The sequence below is a fragment of the Carlito syrichta genome, unplaced genomic scaffold, assembly GCF_000164805.1.
Source record: "Carlito syrichta isolate Samal-C Ts95f unplaced genomic scaffold, Tarsius_syrichta-2.0.1 Scaffold304006, whole genome shotgun sequence".
Taxonomy (NCBI): Eukaryota; Metazoa; Chordata; class Mammalia; order Primates; family Tarsiidae; genus Carlito; species Carlito syrichta.
In genome coordinates this window covers 79423-101249 of record NW_007248102.1, presented here as the reverse complement: position 1 = coordinate 101249, position 21827 = coordinate 79423, and the positions used below count along the sequence as shown (strand labels likewise).

Genomic DNA, 21827 nt, shown 5'->3' with positions numbered 1-21827 from the left:
ATATATATGTTAGAATGAAAATGACCTTTCTAAAAACATGGTATCAATGCTAGAAACCAACCAGTGTACAAAATATTTCATATAAAACACACCATTTTACATTCAAATTTTCTGTTTTTCTATTTAAAACATATATTAGAGTTTTGTCTTTTCTAATTTATTAATCTTTGTCTTTCAGTTGAAGAAATTAATACTTTTAAACATGATATAACTAGTTAATCTAGGTTTAAAAAGCAAAATAGGCTGTTAGAAGATAATGTCAGCAAATATAATCTTGAGCTAGGAAATGGTCTCTTTCGTTTTTTTTGTTTTTTTTTTTGAGTTGGAGTCTCACTCCATCGCTCAGGCTGGAGTGCAGTGGCACTCTCATGGCCACCCCTACTGGACTCTGGCGATCCTTCCACCTCAGCCTTCCAAGTAACCAGAACTACAGGCGCGTGCTATCACGCCCGGCTAATTTTTTATTTATTGTAGAGATGAGGTCTCACCAAGTTGCCCGGGCTGGTCTCAAATCCGTGGGCTCAGGCAATCCACTCGCCTTGGGCTTCCAAGGTGCTGGGATTACAGGCTGAGCCACCAAGCCTGGTCAGGAAATGGTTTCTTAAACAAGATACAGAAAGCCCTAACCACAAAGAAAAAGATAAATGTGACTATGTTTCAGTATACAAAAATCTTTGATAATTGCTTATATTTACTGAGAGTTTACTGTGTATATCAAGTTAAGGACCTTACATACATCATATCATTTAATCTTCACAATGACCTATGATAAGTCAATATTATTATTTTCCCTATTTTACAAATGATGCTTAAGGAGGTTATGCATTTCACCTAAAGTTACATAGATACTGCCTATTTGAGCCTATCAGACTTCAAGCTGATAATCGTGTCTAGAGGCCTTCCCAATTCTAGGAGAAAAGTTCTTCAACACTCCAATCTCTGAAACCAGCAGCTTTCTCCTCCTCCTTTTTTTTAACCAGCATTCTACATCCAGTGCCTCTTTTTCTTCATCACCTACTTGTCATTACTTCTGCCATATCCTTTACGAGGATTCCCAGTCTGGGTTATTACTAACTCACTCCTTACTCCTCAAAATCCAATTCAAGCCCCAGTAATAATGATACCCTAATCAGATTAGGAAATGTAGGACATTCTAGTAATTAAACCCAATGGCTTTTCTTAATCTTCATCTTTATTGACCTATTTTGTACCTCCTCCTTCTTTAAATGTGATTCTCCTGAATTTGTTTGTCATACTTTTAACTTCTCTTTCAACAAATACATAATTGGCAGTAACTTTGTGCATGCATTGTGCACGTCCTGGGATACACATTCCAAAATACACAGTCCCAAACCTCAATGAACATATGTAGATTGAAGATAGTTAGGTAACTACCAAACAACAAGCATAATTGAGACATTTAAACATACACATATGTGAGAGAGAGAGAGAGAGAGAGAGAGAGAGAGAGTTTGTGTGTGTGTATCAAGAGCAAAGAGGAAAGTACACCTACAGTAAATTTTAATGGTTAAGCACATGGGTATGAGAGTCCGATAGACAAGGATTTGTGACCAGGATTTGCCACTTGTTATATTAGTTGTGTAACCATGGACAAATTGTTCAAAGTACTTTAATACTTAAATCAATAATTGCAAATGATTTCATGCTTACTAAGAGCAGAATGCTATTGGTATTAGAGACTGAACCATAGGCCGCATTACAAAAGTTAGTAGAAGAATGGCTGATTTTAAATACTTTAACAAAATTATCATAATTAAATACAAAGTATAACTTTTTTGTTTGTTTGTTTGTTTTTTGTTTTTTTGAGTTGGAGTCTCACTCTGCCGCCCAGACTGGAGTGCAGTGGCTGCTCCCGGCCACCGCAGCCTCGACCTGCTGGGCTCCAGCGATCCTTCCACCTCAGCCTTCCGAGTAGCCGGAATTACAGGCATGCGCTACCACGCCTGGCTGATTTTTTGATTTATTGTAGAGATGAGGTCTCGCTGTCCAGGCAGGTCTCAAACTCGTGGGCTCAGGCAATCCGCTCACCTCAGCCTCTCAAAGGCGCGGGATTACAGGCTGAGCCACCAAGCCCGGCTCAAAGTATATCTTACTGCGACCAAAAAAATTAAAAGATTCTTAAGACACATTTGACATAGCTTTCTACTGCTGGAGTACATTATAAAATCAATATGTAATCTGTAGAGAAAAGGTATGCCTTTAGGGGTTGGGAAGTATACTCTGGTGTCCCAACTTGGATAGTCCTAGGTCTATAGAATATTGGTTAACCTTGCTGTCCATACCAGACTATGGAAAGGACATATGCAGACAAAATATAAACATTTAATAGATTGGACCTTACACCAAAATTGGTAAAGTCCCCCAAAACTGACTCAAAGGTAGAAAGACAAGAATATATTTATTTGTTCTTATTAATGGGTGAAAACTCCCTAGATATAAAATTGCAAATCCAGTCTACTATTAAACTGCTGATACTTAAAATACTAGCCAGCTATGTAGACCCAGGGGACTCGTATTTGAAATGACTATTATCCCAAGAAATTATTTTATATAATATATAAATGGACTCCTTGGCTGGGCTAGGCGGCTCTGCCTATAATCCCAGCACTTTGGAAGACCAAGGCAAGTGAATTGCCTGAGCCCGCGGGTTCGAGACCAGCCTGGCAACTTGGCAAGACCTTGTCTCTATAATAAAAAAATAAAAAATTATCCAGGCATGGTAGCATGTGCGTGTAGTTCCAGTTACTTGGAAGGTTGAGGTGGAAGGACCGCCAGAGCCCAGCAGGTTGTCACTGGGATAGCCGTGAGCATGCCACTGCATTTCAGTCTGGGCAACAGAGTGAGACTTCAGCTCAATGATAAATGAATGAATAAATGAATGAATGAACTGCTCAAGTACATACTAAGCAATTTAACTGTTGGTCATTTGTTCTGCCATAACTGTCCACCTTTATCTATGTGAGCCCCAAAAGTGAATCTGGGTATATGCTAAGAATATGTGCTCTTCATTCCACCTTCCCTCCCCTACAACTAAACAATGTTTCACTCAGAGTTTGAAACTCTTGTCAGAATGAAGAGTGTTGGCTCAGCCTGTAATCCCGCGCCTTTGGGAGGCTGAGGTGAGTGGATTGCATGAACCCGTGGGTTCGAGACCTGCCTGGGCAGCGAGACCTCATCTCTACAATAAATTAAAAAATCAGCTGGGCATGGTAGCGCATGCCTGTATTTCCGGCTACTCGTAAGGCTGAGGCGGAAGGATCGCCGGAGCCCAGCAGGTCAAGGCTGCGGTGGCCGGGAGCAGCCACTGCACTCCAGTCTGGGCGACAGAGTGAGACTCCAACTCAAAAAAAAAAAACCAAAAGAAAAGAGTGTTAGTAGTGCTCCTTGCTGTTACATTTTCTCAATAAATTTTGTGTTGATACAGCTCATTTGCTTGTTTAAGTTTCCTTCTCTCCTCCCACTACCCTAGGATGGCATGAGATCAACTGGAATGATTTTTGGGGCATGGGTAAGATGTAAAAATTTTGATACATGCAGAAATGTTACATTTAAATTTTTATGGCTTCTGACATCAACTAAAGAAATAGCCATGCAAGTAATTTCTAAATGTGGCCCCTTCATAGGGTTAATCTAAAAATATCTGTATCTATAATAGATAGTATAGAACATATTCTCTATCATATATCTCTCTATCTACCTATATCTATATACAGAATATGTATAAACATGTGTGTATATAAACGTGTATGTATAAGTTTGTATATGCCAGATAAAATTATGTGATCAAAATTATGTTATTTAAAACATGTTAAATAAAATAAAAGGAAGTGATAATGTGTGGCTTCCTATGCTTTCTCAGTTTTCTATAAAATGAGAACTATAATAGCCTCTAACCACAGGCTTGTCAGGGAAATTAAATATTCTGCACAGTGCCTATAAGTTAGCAGATTTCTAAGTATTTATAAAATACTTTCTTGCCTCTTGGGATAAGCTTAAAGGAAAAGTTGAAGTGTACCAAGCAGAGACAGAAGGAAGTCATTATAGGAACGAGAAGAATGTATGCAAAGTTGCGCTGGTAAGACAGTGTGGTGTGTGGGACAAATTCAGTGGCTGGACTGGAGAGGACAAGACTGACTAGATGCAGGGAAACTATTTAAAGGGCCAAAGTAAGTGATGAGGAACTCTGGACTAGGGCAGTAGCAAAGGATAAGAAGAGATAGCTCAAAGAGCTCGCTAGGACATGTAATTGAAAGGGACTGGTAGATGCTCACATGGAGCTGAAGAAGAGAACAAAGGATACCCAAGGTTTTGAGATATGATTTACTGGATATATGTCGGTGACATCAACACAGAGCCACAAACATATTTTAAAGGATGAAGCTGAAGCATTTAGTTTTAAACATGTTTAAGCTAATATTAGGCATCTCAGTAAAATCACCTATGATATAATAGACACAGCACAGAGAATTCAGAGGTCAACATTCTTTTCAGAATATTTGATAAACATAAATGTTTATATAATTAAGTTCTTGTATAATCACACTGGCAATGACATAGGACACTAATCAGGAACTATGGACAACAGAGTTTCATGAAAAACTTGGAAAATATAAAGTAATTCATATTGGAATTCAGTAAGTTAAAAACACACTTCCATCACTACCTCAGCTGCTTTGCCGTTGTAAAGGCGAAAATGATTACAGGCTTTAAGATTGAGTGCGATGGTACTATCGGGAATTTGCTGAAGGTAAACAGCCAAAACTTCTTGAGACACATCATAGTAATCCAGCTTGTAGTAGCAGAGGGCCACGTAAACATTGAGGGCAAGGTATTCCCTATTAGATGAAAGAATTAAGGGTTAACAGTTTAAGTCTACTTCACAGAAATATTGTCAAACTACAAAGCTCAAATGGATAACAAGCAAAAAGGACAGTTCATGAATTTGCTTTGTGAAGAGGGCAAGATATAAATCAGTATAATTTTTTTCATTTTGCATTGCAAAATTTGGGTGTTTTGATATAAGTAAAAGATGACAACTAGAAAAGAAAGGGAAAGTTCATACAGTTCGTATTGAAAAACTAACACACTATAATTGAGCATAAACACAAATAAGCACATACCACACAAAGGATGGACAGACAAGGCAAGTAGGCTTAATGGCTAGGGATAGGCAGGAGACTGAAGGTTATGCAAAAGAGGGGAGAAGGAAGGGGGATGAGGCCAAGTGTTCAGTGATAAAGTTGGATTGTTAATTCTTCAGAATTTGTATCTAACTTTGTCAGCAAGTTACCTACTATATAACTGCAACACTGAGGCTGATACATCTAGACCATGCATTTTCAACAGGGGCAATATCATCCCCTAATGGGACAAAAATTGGCTCCTATGGGGAAAAAAATCCATTCTCATTTTATACGTAAAGCATAGCTAGACACATAGTAAATAAATATACATACAATATATTGATATATATGTTAGTATGTTAAAATTTCACGGGCACGTAATTAGGGGCAAAAAGTCTAAAAAGGTTCCTTAGTAGAGTGATCAATGGGGGAAAAAGGTAGAGAAAGGTTAATTTAGACAATATCTAAGGAGTTCTTAATCTCGCCTGGTTATCAACTAAACAGATTTGAACACATGATTGTACTATACCCAAAGGACACTAGGTCCTCAGGCCAAACTGGTTACAAAAGAAACTAACAAAAATAAAAGAGATTTAGAGTAGGCATAAAAGAACATAGACCTGTTATCTAGCAGTATTCGCTTATAAATATCAATAGCTTCTTGGTAGTGAGATCTCATATAGTGGATTGAGGCCAAACTGAGTTGATCTTCTGTGATATCCTGAAGATTCTGATGAAAGTTCATTAATTTTTTCTCATCATTAAACTAAAATTGTGAAACAGGAAAAGACATATGAAGATTTACATTAGTGTATGCAGTTAGAGAAATCAATATCATAGTAACAGAGCTTTTAACAACTTATTTAGCCATCTGACCCCATCTTCTCTATTCAGATTCCTTACCTTCTTCATCTCTCCTTTAAAGAAATAATGCAAATGGCCTCTGGAGGTATAGCTTGACAATGGAGCTGTACGTTATAGTTCATGTTAATTACTTGGCCCATCCCCTTACCCTCTTTTCTTTTTCTTTATATTTTCTCCCTTTCCTTTTTTTCTACATCTCTTTACTCTTACCCTTTAACAATTTTTATCCGTTCTTTTTGTGTATCTTTCTCCTTGGTGGACAACAAGGAATCAAAATGTATTTCTCATCATGCAATTTAGTGAGTAGTTTTTTTTTTTTTTATTTGGATTCTCACTCTGTCACCCAGACTGGAGTGCAGTGGCCACTCCCGGCCACCGCAGCCTCGACCTGCTGGGCTCCGGCGATCCTTCCGCCTCAGCCTTCCAAGTAACTTTCTGCTTTAGACTTTTTCATCCTCTCTTCACTTATTATATACTTTGTTGCTGTTTTAGGTTGTCGGAATTCCATTCTAACCTTGCACGCTTATTGAGTTAGATGGTTACTGCAAAGAACAGTTGCCTTTGGCTTATATATGGATACCAAACTGATATTTTTTTGCGGGGAGCGAATGAGCACTGTCTGAACAGCAGGCCTTGAGCAAAGCAAGGCCCCAAGTAAAGGCAAGGTCTTGCTTGGTTGCTCTGCATCCTAGCCAAAGAGCAAGGGATGCAGCCTGCTACATGCAAGGGCATCTCAGATGACCACACATCCGGGGGCACATAGTACAGATAAAGCCTTAGCTACAACAAGATAACTGTGGAACAGCTCGCCATTTAGGTAGCAACAAAATTCCACTATAGCTCCCTCACAGACCTTGAATCCCTTGCAACTTCCTCTGTGCTTGATTATAAAATAAACATGCTAAGCTAGCTTGGGGCCACCTCTCCTCCATCAGAGGAAAGTGTCCCACCTGGCTCCAGCTTTTCTTTATGTCTTTGTGTCTGTGTCTTTCTAATCTCTCACCGCTCTCTCTCGGGACCCTCAAGGCAGTCGCATGGGTTGCGGCATCTGGAGCCTGAACAGGGACCTGAGCACAAGAGAACTCCGAATCTCAGGTGAAGAGATGCTCCGAGAGAGGTGTGCACATAAAAATAAGGGAAGGTAAGGAGTGGATTTAGTTTCAGCTGGATGTAAAACATGGGTAATTCTGGCTCCCAAGAGAGGAGTCTGTATGTCCAAGTGTTAAAACTATGCTTCAGGCAAGAGGCTGCCTGGTTAAAGGTTCTCAGTTAGAGAACATGCCCCTGGTTCTTTGATCAAGGGACAGTTAATTTGGATACTTGGAACAAGGCCAGTAAACAACTTAGGGAGCCAAGTTCCCCCCAAGCCTTATTCATAGCCAGAATAGCCGTTGTTGCCTGTCAGGTTGGTGGATCAAGGGGAAATCCTTACTGGACTTATTTCCTGGACCCTTCTATTCTCCAACCTGCTACTTAGGCTGGTGGCTCAGTCCCTGTCTTTACCAATGATACCAGTACGTTGGGCGGACAATCTGATAAACATATTACTGCTGACCATAGTACAAATTTTAACTTCACAGGGGCTAGTAATAGCCGTCCTATTTGCCTTTTTAACACCCTTAAGTTGGGTTGTCTTAAGATGAATCAAGAAAATAAAACCTCCTCCCAGGCTACACAAATAGCTAATATTTTGGGTCCCTGGGACATAATAAAATATCTACAAATCATACCTAAGTGGGGGTTCCCTATTTCTACTTATAATGTTTCCCAGGCTCACCCCAATATTCCATACTGCTCTAATAGTACAGGGATAGAGCTTGAAAAATTCCCCAATTGTACAGAATGTGCCACTCCTATGCCCATAGTCCGAAACCTTACAGGAATCCCCCCTCTTAATCTATGACTGGTCTCACAGACTGGACCCCTCTCATCTTAACCATGAGCTCATTTCCCCTGGGGTTTGTTTGTCTGTTTTGAGTTGGAGTCTTACTCTGTCACTCAGACTGGAGTGCAGTGGCCACTCCCGCCATCACAGCCTCAACCTGCTGGGCTCCGGTGATCCTTCCGCCTCAGCCTTCCAAGTAGCCAGAATTACAGGCATGCGCTACCATGCCCGGCTGATTTTTTTATTTATTGTAGAGATGAGGTCTCGCTGCCCAGGCGGGGCTCGAACCCGCGGGCTCAGGCAATCCACTCACCTCAGCCTCCCAAAGGCGCAGAATTACAGGCTGAGCCACTGAGCCTGGCTCCCCTAGGGGTTTTGTTGGCAACATCCTTACTACTTCCCAAAGTGACATCCAAAAGGAACTGTGGCGGCTCCCCACCTCCCTTATTTTGTTAATTTTACTAGTGGGTCTTTGGTCGATTTGACAGAAAGTTGTGGTACAACTTCCCCCTGCTACGGGGTCCGGGCCTGTGTCCAATGTCCTTTTAACAGGCTCTGTTAATGTCACCCCAGTCGATGACCATTATGACTTACAATGTAACTCTTTTTTTTTTAATATATTTTTTTATTTTAAAACTGTGGGGTACAGTTAAGGGTTAGGTATACAAATATGTGTCACTCAGGTACCCTTGTTGATAAGGCGTGTCCCCCCCCATCTCCAGACAGATATTCACTACCATTAATCCCACCTCTCTTTCCCTCCTGGATCCCCCCATTGTTTCCCACCACTGTCAATCCTTTTCTTATAGTATTACGATAGATGTTCAAGGTCCACTTATGAGTGAGAACATGTGATACTCAGAACTTTGTTTCTGTGAGAGATCACTCAGTATTATAAACTCTAGTTCCATCCAGGTTGCTGCGAAATTCGTGATTTTGTTCTTTTTTATGGCTATGAAGTATTCCATCACAATGTAACTCCTATAATCTTACAAACTATGTCACCTGCCATAATGCAGGACAAGACATCCTGGTTTTACAACAGCTCCCCTTTATTATGATTCCCACTAACATATCAGTCCCTTGGTATGATGATGCAGGACTGCAGGTGCTTCAGAAATTACACCACCATCTTGCTTCCCAGTCTCGTAGGGCCATTGGATTCATAATTTTTGGATTGGTGACCTTAATTTCAGTCATCACTTCTGCAGTGACTGCTGTCACCACACTGTCTCAATCCATCCAAAATGCCGAGTTCGTCAACACTCTGGCTCAAAATACCTCCAACGCATATGGAGTCACAATAACATCAGCATAGACCTACTTAAGCTCCACCCCAATATTCTAGACATCCAGAATAGCCAAGATCCTATCGTACAACCCACCCAAATAACACAAAATCTTCTTAATGATCTTAAGGGATTCAATCCCTTTAATATGTTAAAACATTCTGCCTGGTTTATTCTGAGTTTTTTCATATTTGCTCTAATCCTCCTTTGTTTTTTGCCAGTTGGATACGGAATTCTCCAACACCAATTCAGAGCCACCACAGTAGCCGTCCATCGCCTACATTTAGAAAATAGAAAAGGAGGAGATGTGGGGACCGAATGAGCACTGTCCAAACAGCAGGCCTTGAGAAAGACAAGGCCCCAAGCGAAGGCAAGGTCTTGCTTGGTTGCTCTGCATCCTAGCCAAAGAGCAAGGGATACAGCATGCTACACGGAAGGGCATCTCAGATGCCCACACATCTGGGTGCACATAGTACAGATAAAGCCTTAGCTACAACAAGATAACGTGGAACAGCTCACCATTTAGGTAGCAACAAAATTCCATTACAGCTCCCTCACAGACCTTGAATCTCTTCCAACTTCCTTTGTGCTTGATTATAAAATAAACATGCTGAGCTAGTTTGGGACCACTTCTCCTCCATCAGAGAAAAGTGTCCCACCTGGTTCCAGCTTTTCTTTATGTCTTTGTGTCTGTGTTTTTCTTAATCTCTCACCACTCTTTCTTGGGTCCCTCAAAGCAGCCGCATGGGCCGTGGCAATTTTTGACAGTAACCCTTAATATGCATACTGCTTACTTTTGCCTGGTATAAAGATTGATGTAGTAGCTTAAAAATTGGTAAAGGATCTGTTTCCACAAAACAATAAGTTCTGGAGCTGACTCCTAGTTGGTCACTGATATGTTACAAGTAATTTTTATAAGATTTGTTTAAATCTTGTCTTGATGTGGCAGGCAAATGAATACAACTACTATCTTCCAAAGTCTAGCTTGAAAGGATTTCTATTGAGTTTAACTTTCCTTATCCATCTACACTTTAGTTAACTGATAATAAACATCAAGACAAGAAGTTCCAAGTATTATTATTTCGCTAGGCATAAAAATTGGAAATAATCCAAATGACCAACAATAAGAAAATGATTAGGTAAATTAAGGCACATCTATAAAATGGAACACTGTAAGGACATTAAAATGCATAATAAAGAAGTATGCTTCCAAATTAAAATGTTATAGACCAGCACAGGACTAAGGAAATAAATGGAGAAAACCTATTCCATCTAAAGGTGGTGCCTGTTACTTGACTTCAACCAATTGTTGCATATAGAAATATGAATTCAGTGTTGTCAAATCCTCTAGTTTTTCAAGAGAAGCCAGTAATCAAAGTGTTTGTGTGCCAACCCTTATTTTTAAATTTTAAAAATTTGGAACATTGTTTTAGAAAAACATCTGTGGTACATTTTCAACCTATGAACTATTACTTACAATTTCTTCTATAGACTACCTAGTTAAATAGGAAAATGTTCATGATACACTTTCACTTTTGAGTGAAACACCTGGTTAGACAATTTGTTCCAAATTTGGTAACATAAATATATATACATATAAATATATGAGTATTTAAAAGATTGGAAGAAAAGAGAGTAAAATATTACAGTGTTATCTCTAGGTGACAGATTTACAGCAAATCTTGATTTTTTTGCTATTTTCTAAAAGTACTATATGTACTATAATGAACATATATGTTTTTGTAATCAGACAAAAAAGACAATAAGATATATTTCTTTACATTTAGTCAAAAACTTTCTCTTCTAATAATACTAGAATAGCTTGTAACATGCATGTTCCCACCAAGAACAACTAGAAAAGATTGAAAACTACTGAATAATCTGTGGGAAGGCATTGGAGAGCTACCAAGGTAGTGAAGACTTGAGATGCCAAGATCCCAAGGAGAAGAAAAATGCAGAGATGTGAGTCTGATATTTAGCACCACTTTTTCTCTCAAGGTACTTTTTCTCTCAAGTCACCAATTCTTAGTTGGTGTCTGAGTTGCTGAACACTAAGCAGAGCTTCAAGAAGTCTCTGGGCTTAAAAAACAAAAAATAGACATCTGAGCCCACCAAGGCTATTAGTTGGGACCTCTGAAAAGTTATCCTAGAAGTAACATGGAAATAGACTAGCCCTCAGAAAAACTGAGCACTAGTTTTAAATCAGTGCAATTCCTGACAGGAAATCAGTTGATTTGCGTATGTGCCTTCTAGAAGTAAAAGTAAATCCTCTCTGGAAGAAGACAAAATCATTCAGAGCCTCAAATTATCTCTACATATTTGAATATACAATAGCCAACATTAAACAAATTTATCAAGCATACCAGGAGATAAGACCATTTGACTGAAAACCAAGAAATAGCTATCAGAAGATGCCATTATTTACTAGACATAAATTTTAAAATAATGGGTATCAATATGCTTAAGAAATTAAATTGAAAATTGGGTATTAGGTAATGAAATATAAATTCTAGAAATGAAAAACATAACAGAAATTAAGAACTAAATATATAAAGTAAATAGCTGATCAAAGTTGAAGAAAGATTAGTAAAATAAAAGAAATTTCTGTAGGAAATATATAAAAAATACCGACAAAGTATTTATATGTGACACCCTAAAAAGATCTACATACATACATATTATTGGGATCCTAGAAGGAAAGAAGACAATATGGAGCAGAAGCATAACTTGAAGAGATAATGACTGAGAATTTTTCTAAATTAAAGGAAAAAAAAAAAAAGATTTCAAGCAAGCACTATGAACTTGACATAATACAAATACAAAGAAAACTACATCTTGCAACATCAAGGTAAAAATGTTAATAACCAAAAACAACATATAAATATTAAATTAGAAAAAAATATTCAAAGGAGCAACAACAAGACTGATAGCCAATGTCTCAGTAGAGGCAAGAACCTATGAAGCAATAAAGAAACAGCTTCAGATGCAAAACAAAAATAACTACCCATCTAGAATTCTACAGTCAGAAAAAAAAATCATTTAAAAAATATTGTAAAATAAAGACATTTTTAGACAAAAACAGAGAATTCATCACCACTAAAGGAAATATTAAATGAAGTTCTTCAAATAGAAGGAAAATGATTTTAGAAGCATAAACTTGAAGGAAGAAATGAAAAGCAACGGAAAGGATACATATGGTTAATTATAGATGTATACTGACTGCATAAAATAACAATCATATTTTCTGGGGTTAGAAGTATATAGAGACTAAAAATAAATTTCAAATTTGCACAAAAGATGGAGGGAAAAAACAAGTGAAAATGGTCTGAGTTCCTTTAATTGTCTAGAAACTGGTAAAGGTACTAATTAATAACACACTTTAATATGTAAAAGACACATGCTATGGTAACTGCTAAAATTATATTAAGAATTTTCATAACAACAAGTCACTGGAGGAAAAGCATAGAATAAAATCTGTCCAAAAAAGAAAAAAAAAAAAAAGAAAGAAAAGGGAACATGGACCACTTGGGGCAAATAGAGAGATAATAGTAAGATGGCAGTTACGAAGCTAACCACAACAGTAAATACACCAAACAAACGGCTTAAATACTAGAGTTTTAAAAAATGGACATTTTAACTGGATTTTTTAAATCCTACAAAACTCACTTATATGCTGTTTATATGAGTCACTAAATATAAGGGCACAAAAAGGTAGAAAGTAAAAGGATAGATAAAGAGATACAATAGGCAAATACTAACTAAATGAGAGCTGGTGTAGCTATGCAAATGTGACAGAAATTTTTTAGAGATAAAGAGGGTCATTTCATGATAATAAATGTTACCACCTACTAGGGAAGACAAGGCAATTCTAAGTTTGTGTGTACTTGATGACTCTGAAAGATACATAAAGCAAAAATTGACAGAAATAAAAAGAAAAAGATAATTATGGTGTAAACTTTTAAAATATACCAAAAAATAATTATTTTTATACACTGTCTGTGGGCAATTAGATAAACTTTCTGTAAAATAGTTTAGCAATATCAACCAAAAGCTTTAAAGTTGTTCATACTCAATAAGGTATGTCCATTTCTAGGATGTTCAGAATGACATTTTTATATTAAAAATTAGAAACAATCTAAAAGGTAAAGTAGCTAGAAAATGTTGAATAAATTATGGCACATACGATGTATATGATAGAATGCTATGAAAGCATTTAAAATATATTTTAAAAATTACAAAAACGTTTGTAATTTGAAATGTATTAAGAAACCTTTTTTTTTGTTTTGAGTTGGAGTCTCACTCTGTCACCTAGGCTGGAGTGCAGTGGTACGCTAACAGCCATCACAGCCTTGACCTGCTGGGCTTAGGCAATCCTTCCGCCTCAGCCCTCCAAGTAGCTGGAACTACAGGCATATACCACCATGCCAGGCTCATTTTTTTATTTATTGTATAGATGAGGTCTCATCAAGTTGCCCAGGCTGGTCTCAAAACTTTGGGCTCAGGCAATCCTCTTGCCTCTGCTTCCCAAAGTGCTGGGATTACAGGTGTGAACCACTGCACCTGGCCTGAAAAGTATATATTTATTTCTGGGAGTCAGGACAAGGTACCTCTGAGTCTGTTTCCAAAGAGGATAGTTGACACAAACTAAATTTCCTCAATGACTGCTGCTTAAAGAGAAATAAAACCTTACATCTCTGAATAAATTAAGAGAGTAAAGAACATCAATGGGGAGAAAATCCTATAAAAGTAATAACTACACCAGAACCCAGCAGGTCGAGGATGTGGTGGCTGGGAGCGTGCCACTGCACTCCAGTCTGAGCGACAGAGAAAAAAAAAAATTAATAACTATATTCTACTTGTCCTAGAAATACCATTAAGAATTACTAGTTAATTATTTTTCACTAGTGTTGCTCACAAGAAGACAGAAAGAGAAAAATACTTTTTAAAAAATGTGTAATGAGAACATGAATACCTTATGAGCCAAATGGAAGAGCAGACGGTTTTGGAGCTGGCTTTTTGGTGCTGGGAAAAAAAAAAAAAAAAATCTGAGCAGTAGCAACCACAGTATTTGAGAACCAGAAGAGAAATGTTCTAAGATTCTGCTCTTCCCCACGACTTGTTCTACCTGATTCTACTATGGTGATCCACAGCACAATACTTCCCCACACATTGTTGTAGTAGTAACCCACCTCTGTGTTGTTCATATACTGAACCAAACACTGATTATAGACAGCTATGGTCATCTAAACACGTGTGTGAATCTACTCTCATTCAGCTGTTCTTTCCAGTATTGTCAGTTCCTTCTGAAATCTCCTTTGCTACAATTATACTGCCATATTTTCCTAAATATTAGCCTGGTCTCTATCCTATAGATCTTCTGGCACAATAATGTAACTCACTGAAACAGGCAGACTAGTAAAAAGGTTAACAGTTTTTAAGCTCCAAATCTCCTTTACACTCTTGGAAAACTTTCTGATTCTGGATATCTAATTTTATATATATATATTTTTTTTTTTTTTTTTTTTTTTTTAGATAAGGTTTCACTCTGTCATTCAGGCTGGAGTGCAGTGGCATAATCACAGTTCACTGCAGCCTCCTGGGCTCAATGATCCTCCTGCCTTAGCCTCCCAAGTAGCAGGGATTATAGGCATGTACCACCACGACCAAATAATTTTTCTATTTTTTATAGAGATGGGGGTCTCACTTTGTTGTCCAGGCTGGTCTCGAACTCCTGGCCTCAGGAGAACGTTACACCTCAATGTCCCAAAGTGCTGGGATTATAAGCATGAGTCACAACACTGGGCCCAATTCAATATCTTTTTTATTAAAAAAAGTCATACTTCAATGTGTGTATATTTTATATATGTATGTATATATGTGTGTGTATACATAAACAGAGATAGCTATGTTGATCACTTTGAGTGTTAGTTATGTGTCTAGCACTGTTCTAGGCATAAAGTCTAGAAATATTAAATAAAGTAACAAAGGAAGTTATAACTAAATTAGGAAAAACTATTCTAGTGCATATAAAACAATCAAGGAACAAATCAAGAAAGGCTTTGCTGGGTGTGGTGGTAGGCATGCCTGTAGTCCTAGTGACTCAGAAGCCTGAGAAGGGTAGATCACTTGACCCAGGAGTTAGAGGTGCTAGTGCACTATGATTGTGCTTGTGAATAGCCGCTGTACTCCAGCCTGGGCAACATAGGAAGACTCCATTTTTTAAAAAAAAAAAAGCCTTCAAGTTCTACATTTTCCATTAATTTTACCTGAAATTATATATTTATAAATTATGCTACTGGAATATATTCTCCCCTAACAAATATTCCTTGCCCACCTTTCTCTGCATTTTCTTAAATTTAATTTGATTCATATTCTAATTATCCTTAAACTTTTCCCCACGTTTTCCTTCTACCTTTTTCTTACTTGCAAATTTGAGAAACGAATTTGCAATTCTCCTGAGATAAATGTTATGATAAATAAGAAAACAGAAGGGAAAATTTCTGGATTCTTCAAGCTGAAATTATTGGGCTTCTTACTCAAAAACAGGAAAAGCAGCAAAAAAATCCATAGGCATAAGAGCTTGAACAAAACTATGTCTAACTATTACCAACAGCAAGAACATCTTCCCATTATGAGGCCTAAGAAAGATGCTTAGCCCTTTTTCTTCTCTCATCTTTATGATTTTTGGCTGTAGCCTGGGATGATGGGGCAGGATTAACTCTCTTTAAACATAAAGTTGCTACAGGACAATAATATTTGAAGAGTAAAGCTATTTTTTAGCTTTCTAATGTCAGTTGGTTTTTCCTTAGTAGATAAAGGAATAAAGTAAGTTTTTAAATCTCTAAAATGACTCTATGAGTGAAGAATATCAGAAGTAAAAAGAGCCTATTTTACCTTTAAATCCAGCTGCTTCAGCTTGTTTATACATCCCAAGGTAAAAGTAGGTACAGGCTAGGTTCACCCAGACTTCAGGATTACAATTGTCCTCTTTTGTAGCATTTTCATATTCCTGAAATATATATTAAGCAGTGACTCATTTTGGCAGTAAAGCAATTAATGGCCCATTCTTCTACAATGAGATAGGATTTCTTAATGAGATTGGACAACTTCACATTTAGGAAATCCTACCAGCTCCTCAACTATTTTATACCCAAAAAGATAAATCGCTGAAGCTAAAACTCAACCCTATTCCTGCAGGGCTGTTTTTCACATAATCTTTGCTTGTTTTTTTTCCCCCATTAACACTGATATGGCTAACACACTGCAAAAACATAAAGTAATTTTATTTTTTCTAAATTAAAAAAACATACAAAAGATACCCTTTAATAAATTCATAGGTTCGGTTCACTTTAATACACTACAAATTCCATTTCACTCTAATTGTTTTCTGAGCTTTATACATATTTTTTAAAAAAACATTTTTCTCCCCAAGATTCACTTTGTCAACTACATTTTCCATATATCCTTACTTTTTGTCCACCTTTCCCAGGTTCCTTCATTTCTTTTTCTTACTACATTTTGGAAATTCTTTCTTTTCTCCTATACCATTCACAAATGTTACCAGTCTCTATTCTGTCCTTTTATATTTCTCTTTTCCTTCACCAACTTTGTTCCCTTTGTTCTTTATCTTGCTTCCTCATTACCTTTTCTTAAATATTTTAATTTTAGTATGCAGATTCTTCAAATTTTCTCAGATTGCATTTTGGGAGTAACAATATTGTGAGAAATATTTAAGCAATTCCATTTATGAATTTAAAATTACTTGACATAATGCCTCTATAATTTTATTTATATCCATAAACCTATCAATTAATTATTATAGAGAAGTAATATTTACAATGACCAAAAAAAAAAAATTTTCAAAACAATTATACTTGCAAAAATATAAAGATAATGTAATCCTTCCTATGTAAAAATAGCCAAGCAAAATAAAAGAGAGATTCTTTTGAGAAAAGACTCATGAAAGTTTTTATTTAAATGGCTTATTTTTATTTTTCTAAATATTTACTTAAGAAATACTAATGCCAATATGTTATACAGTCTCATTAGTACACATGTAAAAGTAAAAAGTATACAATATACATATACATATAGCAATCCCCCATTACCTACAGGGTACGTGCTCCAAGACCCCCAGTGAATGTCTGAAACCTCAGCTATTACCAAATTCCATATATATACATATAATGTTTTTTTCCTATACATACACATCTACAATAAAGTTTAATTTATAAACTAGGCACAGTAAGAGATTGACACCAATAACTAATAATAACATAGAACAACTATAACAATGTATGGTAATAAAAGTTATGAAAATGTGGTCTCTCTCTGAAAATATCTTATTGTACTGTACTCATCTATTTTTGGACCAGGGTTGAACCATGGTGGGTAACAAACTATGGAAAGCAAAATCACAGGCAAGAGGGAACTACTGTATTGGAACTACTGTATTGGAACACATACAGAAGATTTCGGGGCCAGGCACAGCAGCTCATGCCTGTAATCCAAGTACTCTGGGAGGCCAAGGTAGAAGAATCACTTGAGCTCAGATTTGAGACCAACCTGGGTAACATAGTGAGACCTCACCTCTACAGAAAATATAAAAATTAGCCAGTCATGGTGATGCATGCCTATTTTTCCAGCTACTTGAGAGATTGAGGTAGAAGAATCACTTGAGCCCAGAAGTTTGAGGTTATAGTGAGCTGGGATCATGCCACTGCTCTCCAGCCTAGCCCAGGTGACAGAGTGAGACCCTGCCTCAAAAAAATAAAATAAAATAAAATAAATTAAAAGATTTCTGAAGCAATACAGTGGTTTTCTTCATTAACATAGAAGTAGGATGGAGGAAGGCAAATAGATGACTTTTTTATTTTTGTTTCCTTCTGTGTTGTTTGAATTTTGCCATAAGCCTGGATTGATTTAACACAAAGTTTAATAACATTTTAATAATGTTTTATAACATCTTCTGATATAATTTTTTTTTTTAACTAACCTCTAGAGCTCTCTTGTAGTCACCCAGGTGAAAAGCACAGTATCCAATCCACAAATTAGTATCCTCTTCTTGTTCCCCAACATGACGTTTGAACTTCAGGTTAAAAATTTATGAAAAAAAATCATGAAAACTTTGAAAGTAAACTCTCTGTCTTAAAAAAAAAGCAACATTAAGTTACTGATGAAAAATAGGTAATCTAAGTAATAAAAAGCATGATAATATGTATTTTAATTAAACCTATACCTACAGGACAATTATCTTCTACCTGTCACAGATATTATATTTTCAAATATTTCACATTTTTTTTCCTGATGTTGTATTCTGGGAAGTATTTGAGTTATATAACATTTCTGGTCGATGGAACAGAAAACCTGTGTGAAATATTTAAGGTCAAATAACTGAAGGTTAGAGAAGCTGAACAATGAACTCAAGGCCAAAGAGCCAGAGTATGGAGTGGCAGAGACTTAAAGTAATGTCTGACTCCAAAGCCCATGTTTCACCCTGAGTGCTCTACTGAATTCAACCTCATACTTCAATCTTGTCCCATTAGCACACAAATATATGTATTAGTAGGCCATAACCTTTCACTTAGGACAAGCCATTAAGTCTTTCTATTACCCTTTAACAAGATAGCTTACCAGGCCTGCAAGAGTTAAGGATGTTCAGAAGACTGACCTCATCTATATACACTGTGAACAAGTATTTGTGAATTACTCAGCCAACAAAAGAGAAGTCCTATTTTGGAAGAAAGAACTAAATTCTTGAAGGAGGATTCTGAATGGCCACAGTAGGAAGAGATTTTTTTTCACTCTACAGGAAGATGAATCAAATAGGGCACCATCACATATTTAAAGAGCATAGGTATAGAGAACTTCAGGTACCCTAGTCAATACAAGATAAAGGCATTCCTTCAATACTTTTTTGTCTGGTACAAGAATTTATTGCTGTAGACAACTCCACAACATTAGAACTCCTCCTCTCACCAAATGTTGTGAATTTGAGTATAGTGCCTTAAGTCTAGGGAAATTCTTATTTGAGGTCTCCCTCAATTTGCTCCCAGGAATACCCTGCAGCCACGGAAGAGCATCTGAGATTTCCTCACCCCAAACAATGGCAGTTTCTATTACCATGCAGCATGGTACTCCAACCAGTTACCTAAGCATCCAAGCATGGAGCAGAGCCTTCCTGCTAACATAAAGGCAGTCTGAAATTATGCAATAAGGAAAATGTGGCCATTGCCTTAAAGAAAAGAGAGGAAAAAAACCAGACTGATAAAAAATAGACATATACATCGCACTTGGTCCACTGATTTACAGAGCTAGAAGGTCCTTTCAAGTCAACTCCCCCACATGAAAAAGCTGTCACCAAAAAAAGGTAAACAATGTGCTCAATACCAGAGCACTAGTAAGAAACACAGGACAATACATAGAAGATTGAGAAGTATACGTAAAGCTAATTAAAACAATTATTGCTGATAGGCTCAGAGTAATATGGCTGAAATAGTGTTTTAGAGAAATGATGTGGCACAATACAACCAGACCATGCTGTCAAAACTATTCATTCTTTGGTGCACCCCTTCACCCTCCTATATGTTTCCTACAAAGCAGTTTCTCAAAGTGCAGACTCCTTGGTCCATCTACATCAGAAGCACTGAGACTATATGCCTAAAATGCAGATTCCTGAGCACCACTGCAGACCTAAAGAATCAGAATCCCTAGGGCAGGAACCCAGGATACACATCTTAATAAGTACCCAAGGTATTTCCAGTGCAGGTTAAAAGGTGAGAACTGCCATAGAGATTTGAAATTTGTGCCGGATACAATATTTTCAACAATAAGCAAGATAGAATCATTTAAATTTTATCAAAATTTTAGAACACATAATCATAACAAATCATAAATTGATTAGGAGTTGATAAACAATGTGTGAACTATCACTGCATTAAATATCCCTCTGCATTTTTAGGATGTATCCACCATCAGTGGAACTAGACATATCAAAATGGGCTCTTAAGAAATAAGTTTATTTTGTAGTTTATCTTTAATCAGGTTTACAGTTAACTTGGAATCTGGAATCTGAGCCTGGGTTAGTTTACCAGGGGATTCCTTGAAGAAGTCCCAGAATGCACCCACCTGTTCCAACAGCTTAGCAATCAGCACTCACCCAAGCATTCATCTATAGTCTGGTATTCACCTTCTAGGAAGCAACCTTCTTTGGACATTACCTCCAATAGAGTAATAGCTCCAGTGAAATCTCTTTGGGAAAGTAGCTCCTCTAGTTTTGGAATCTTCCTACCTTTCTTCTTTCTTTTGTCAGCGTGTGGTAGGTCCCCGCCCACAGCAGGTTTGGCCCTTGAAAGCATCTGTGAAAGAAACAACAAAGACAGTTGTATGGTCCAATTCCGACGACCGGTTTTAAACCGAGGGCAACAGCTTCACGATTTATAACTCAAATCCTTAACAACGAATCCCAGGGAAGCCCATTCAAACTCATTCTGTAACCCGTATTTTACTAAAAGGGTCATACCCCGTCCTTGGGCTGAATCATACAGCTACTCTCAACTTCTTTATCCTCTCCGATTCGCGTGCGACAGGAGATGCTTTCGCACAGCTCTGTGATCTCAGCCTCCCCTTGCTCTGCTTTTCATCCCACGAGCAGCTTGGGTGTGGGTGAAAGGAGAAGCAGGAGGGAAGAAAGCATCGAGGTGTGTGCAGTTGCATCCCGGTTCCCCCCGTGGGAACACAGGGAAAGCAAGGGGATCACCTTCTGCGAACACACCTAGACTTTACCAAGATGTGTGCTGCGAACCCCTAGTCCAGTCCCAGGACCTATTCAAAGTTCTCCCTCGCTGTTCAGAGTCACTAACCATGTTGACGTCTGTCCCGCGAGTCCCCCTCCGCAGACAGACAGCAAAGGCCGCGCCTCAGCGCGTCGCCGCATCCACACTGCACGCCCTGTCTCCACGGCAACCCCGCGGCGAGGCCGGTCCGTCCAGGAGAAGAGCTCGGCAGGGAATCAGTGCTCTGGCTCCTTGGTTCCGTTCCGCTTCCGCCACGGACGTGTGCTTGAACTTCACTTGGGAGTAGAGCGTCGTTGTCTGTGCCGAGAGCGAAAGTTTTACTTTGGCGCTTACTTTAAGAAAAGACTGGCTCAGGCTGTAATCCCTCGCCTTTGGGAGGCTGAGGTGAGTGGGTTGCCCGAGCCCGCGGGTTCGAGACCCGCCTGGGCAGCGAGACCTCATCTCTACAATAAATCCAAAAATCAGCCGGGCGTGGTAGTGCATGCCTGTGATTCCGGCTACTCGGAAGGCTGAGGCGGAAGGATCACGGAGCCCAACAGGCGAGGCTGCGGTGGCCGGGAGCGGCCCCTGCACTCCAGTCTGGGCGACAGAGTGAGATTCCAACTCAAAAATAAAATAAAATAAAATAAAGAAAAATAAAATAAAATAAAAAAATTAGCCGGGCGTGGTAGCGCGCGCCTGTAATTCCGGCTACTCGGAAGGCTGAGGCGGAAGGATCGCCGGAGCCCGGCAGGTCGAGGCTGCGGTGGCCGGGAGCGGCCACGGCACTCCAGTCAGGGCGACAGAGTGAGACTCCAACTCAAAAAAAAAAAGACGAATTTGAAAGGCACTGCGTCTCAAATGTAAGTTT

General features: G+C 38.1%; 1 protein-coding gene across 1 annotated transcript in view; it reads right to left on the bottom strand.

Moving 5' to 3' along the window:
* The window catches only part of TTC26 (tetratricopeptide repeat domain 26), a 57974-nt gene extending 36807 nt beyond the window's left edge, over positions 1–21167 (bottom strand). The window contains exons 1-7 of the mRNA XM_008059365.1: positions 21044–21167; positions 20402–20539; positions 18178–18270; positions 16077–16191; positions 14155–14204; positions 5765–5910; positions 4685–4856 (exon numbers count right to left, since the gene is read on the bottom strand). Coding sequence (XP_008057556.1) covers positions 4685–4856; positions 5765–5910; positions 14155–14204; positions 16077–16191; positions 18178–18270; positions 20402–20539; positions 21044–21046 — 717 coding nt within the window. The 5' untranslated portion in view covers positions 21047–21167. The remainder of the gene's footprint in view (positions 1–4684; positions 4857–5764; positions 5911–14154; positions 14205–16076; positions 16192–18177; positions 18271–20401; positions 20540–21043) is intronic.
* Positions 21168–21827: the final 660 nt, after the last annotated feature.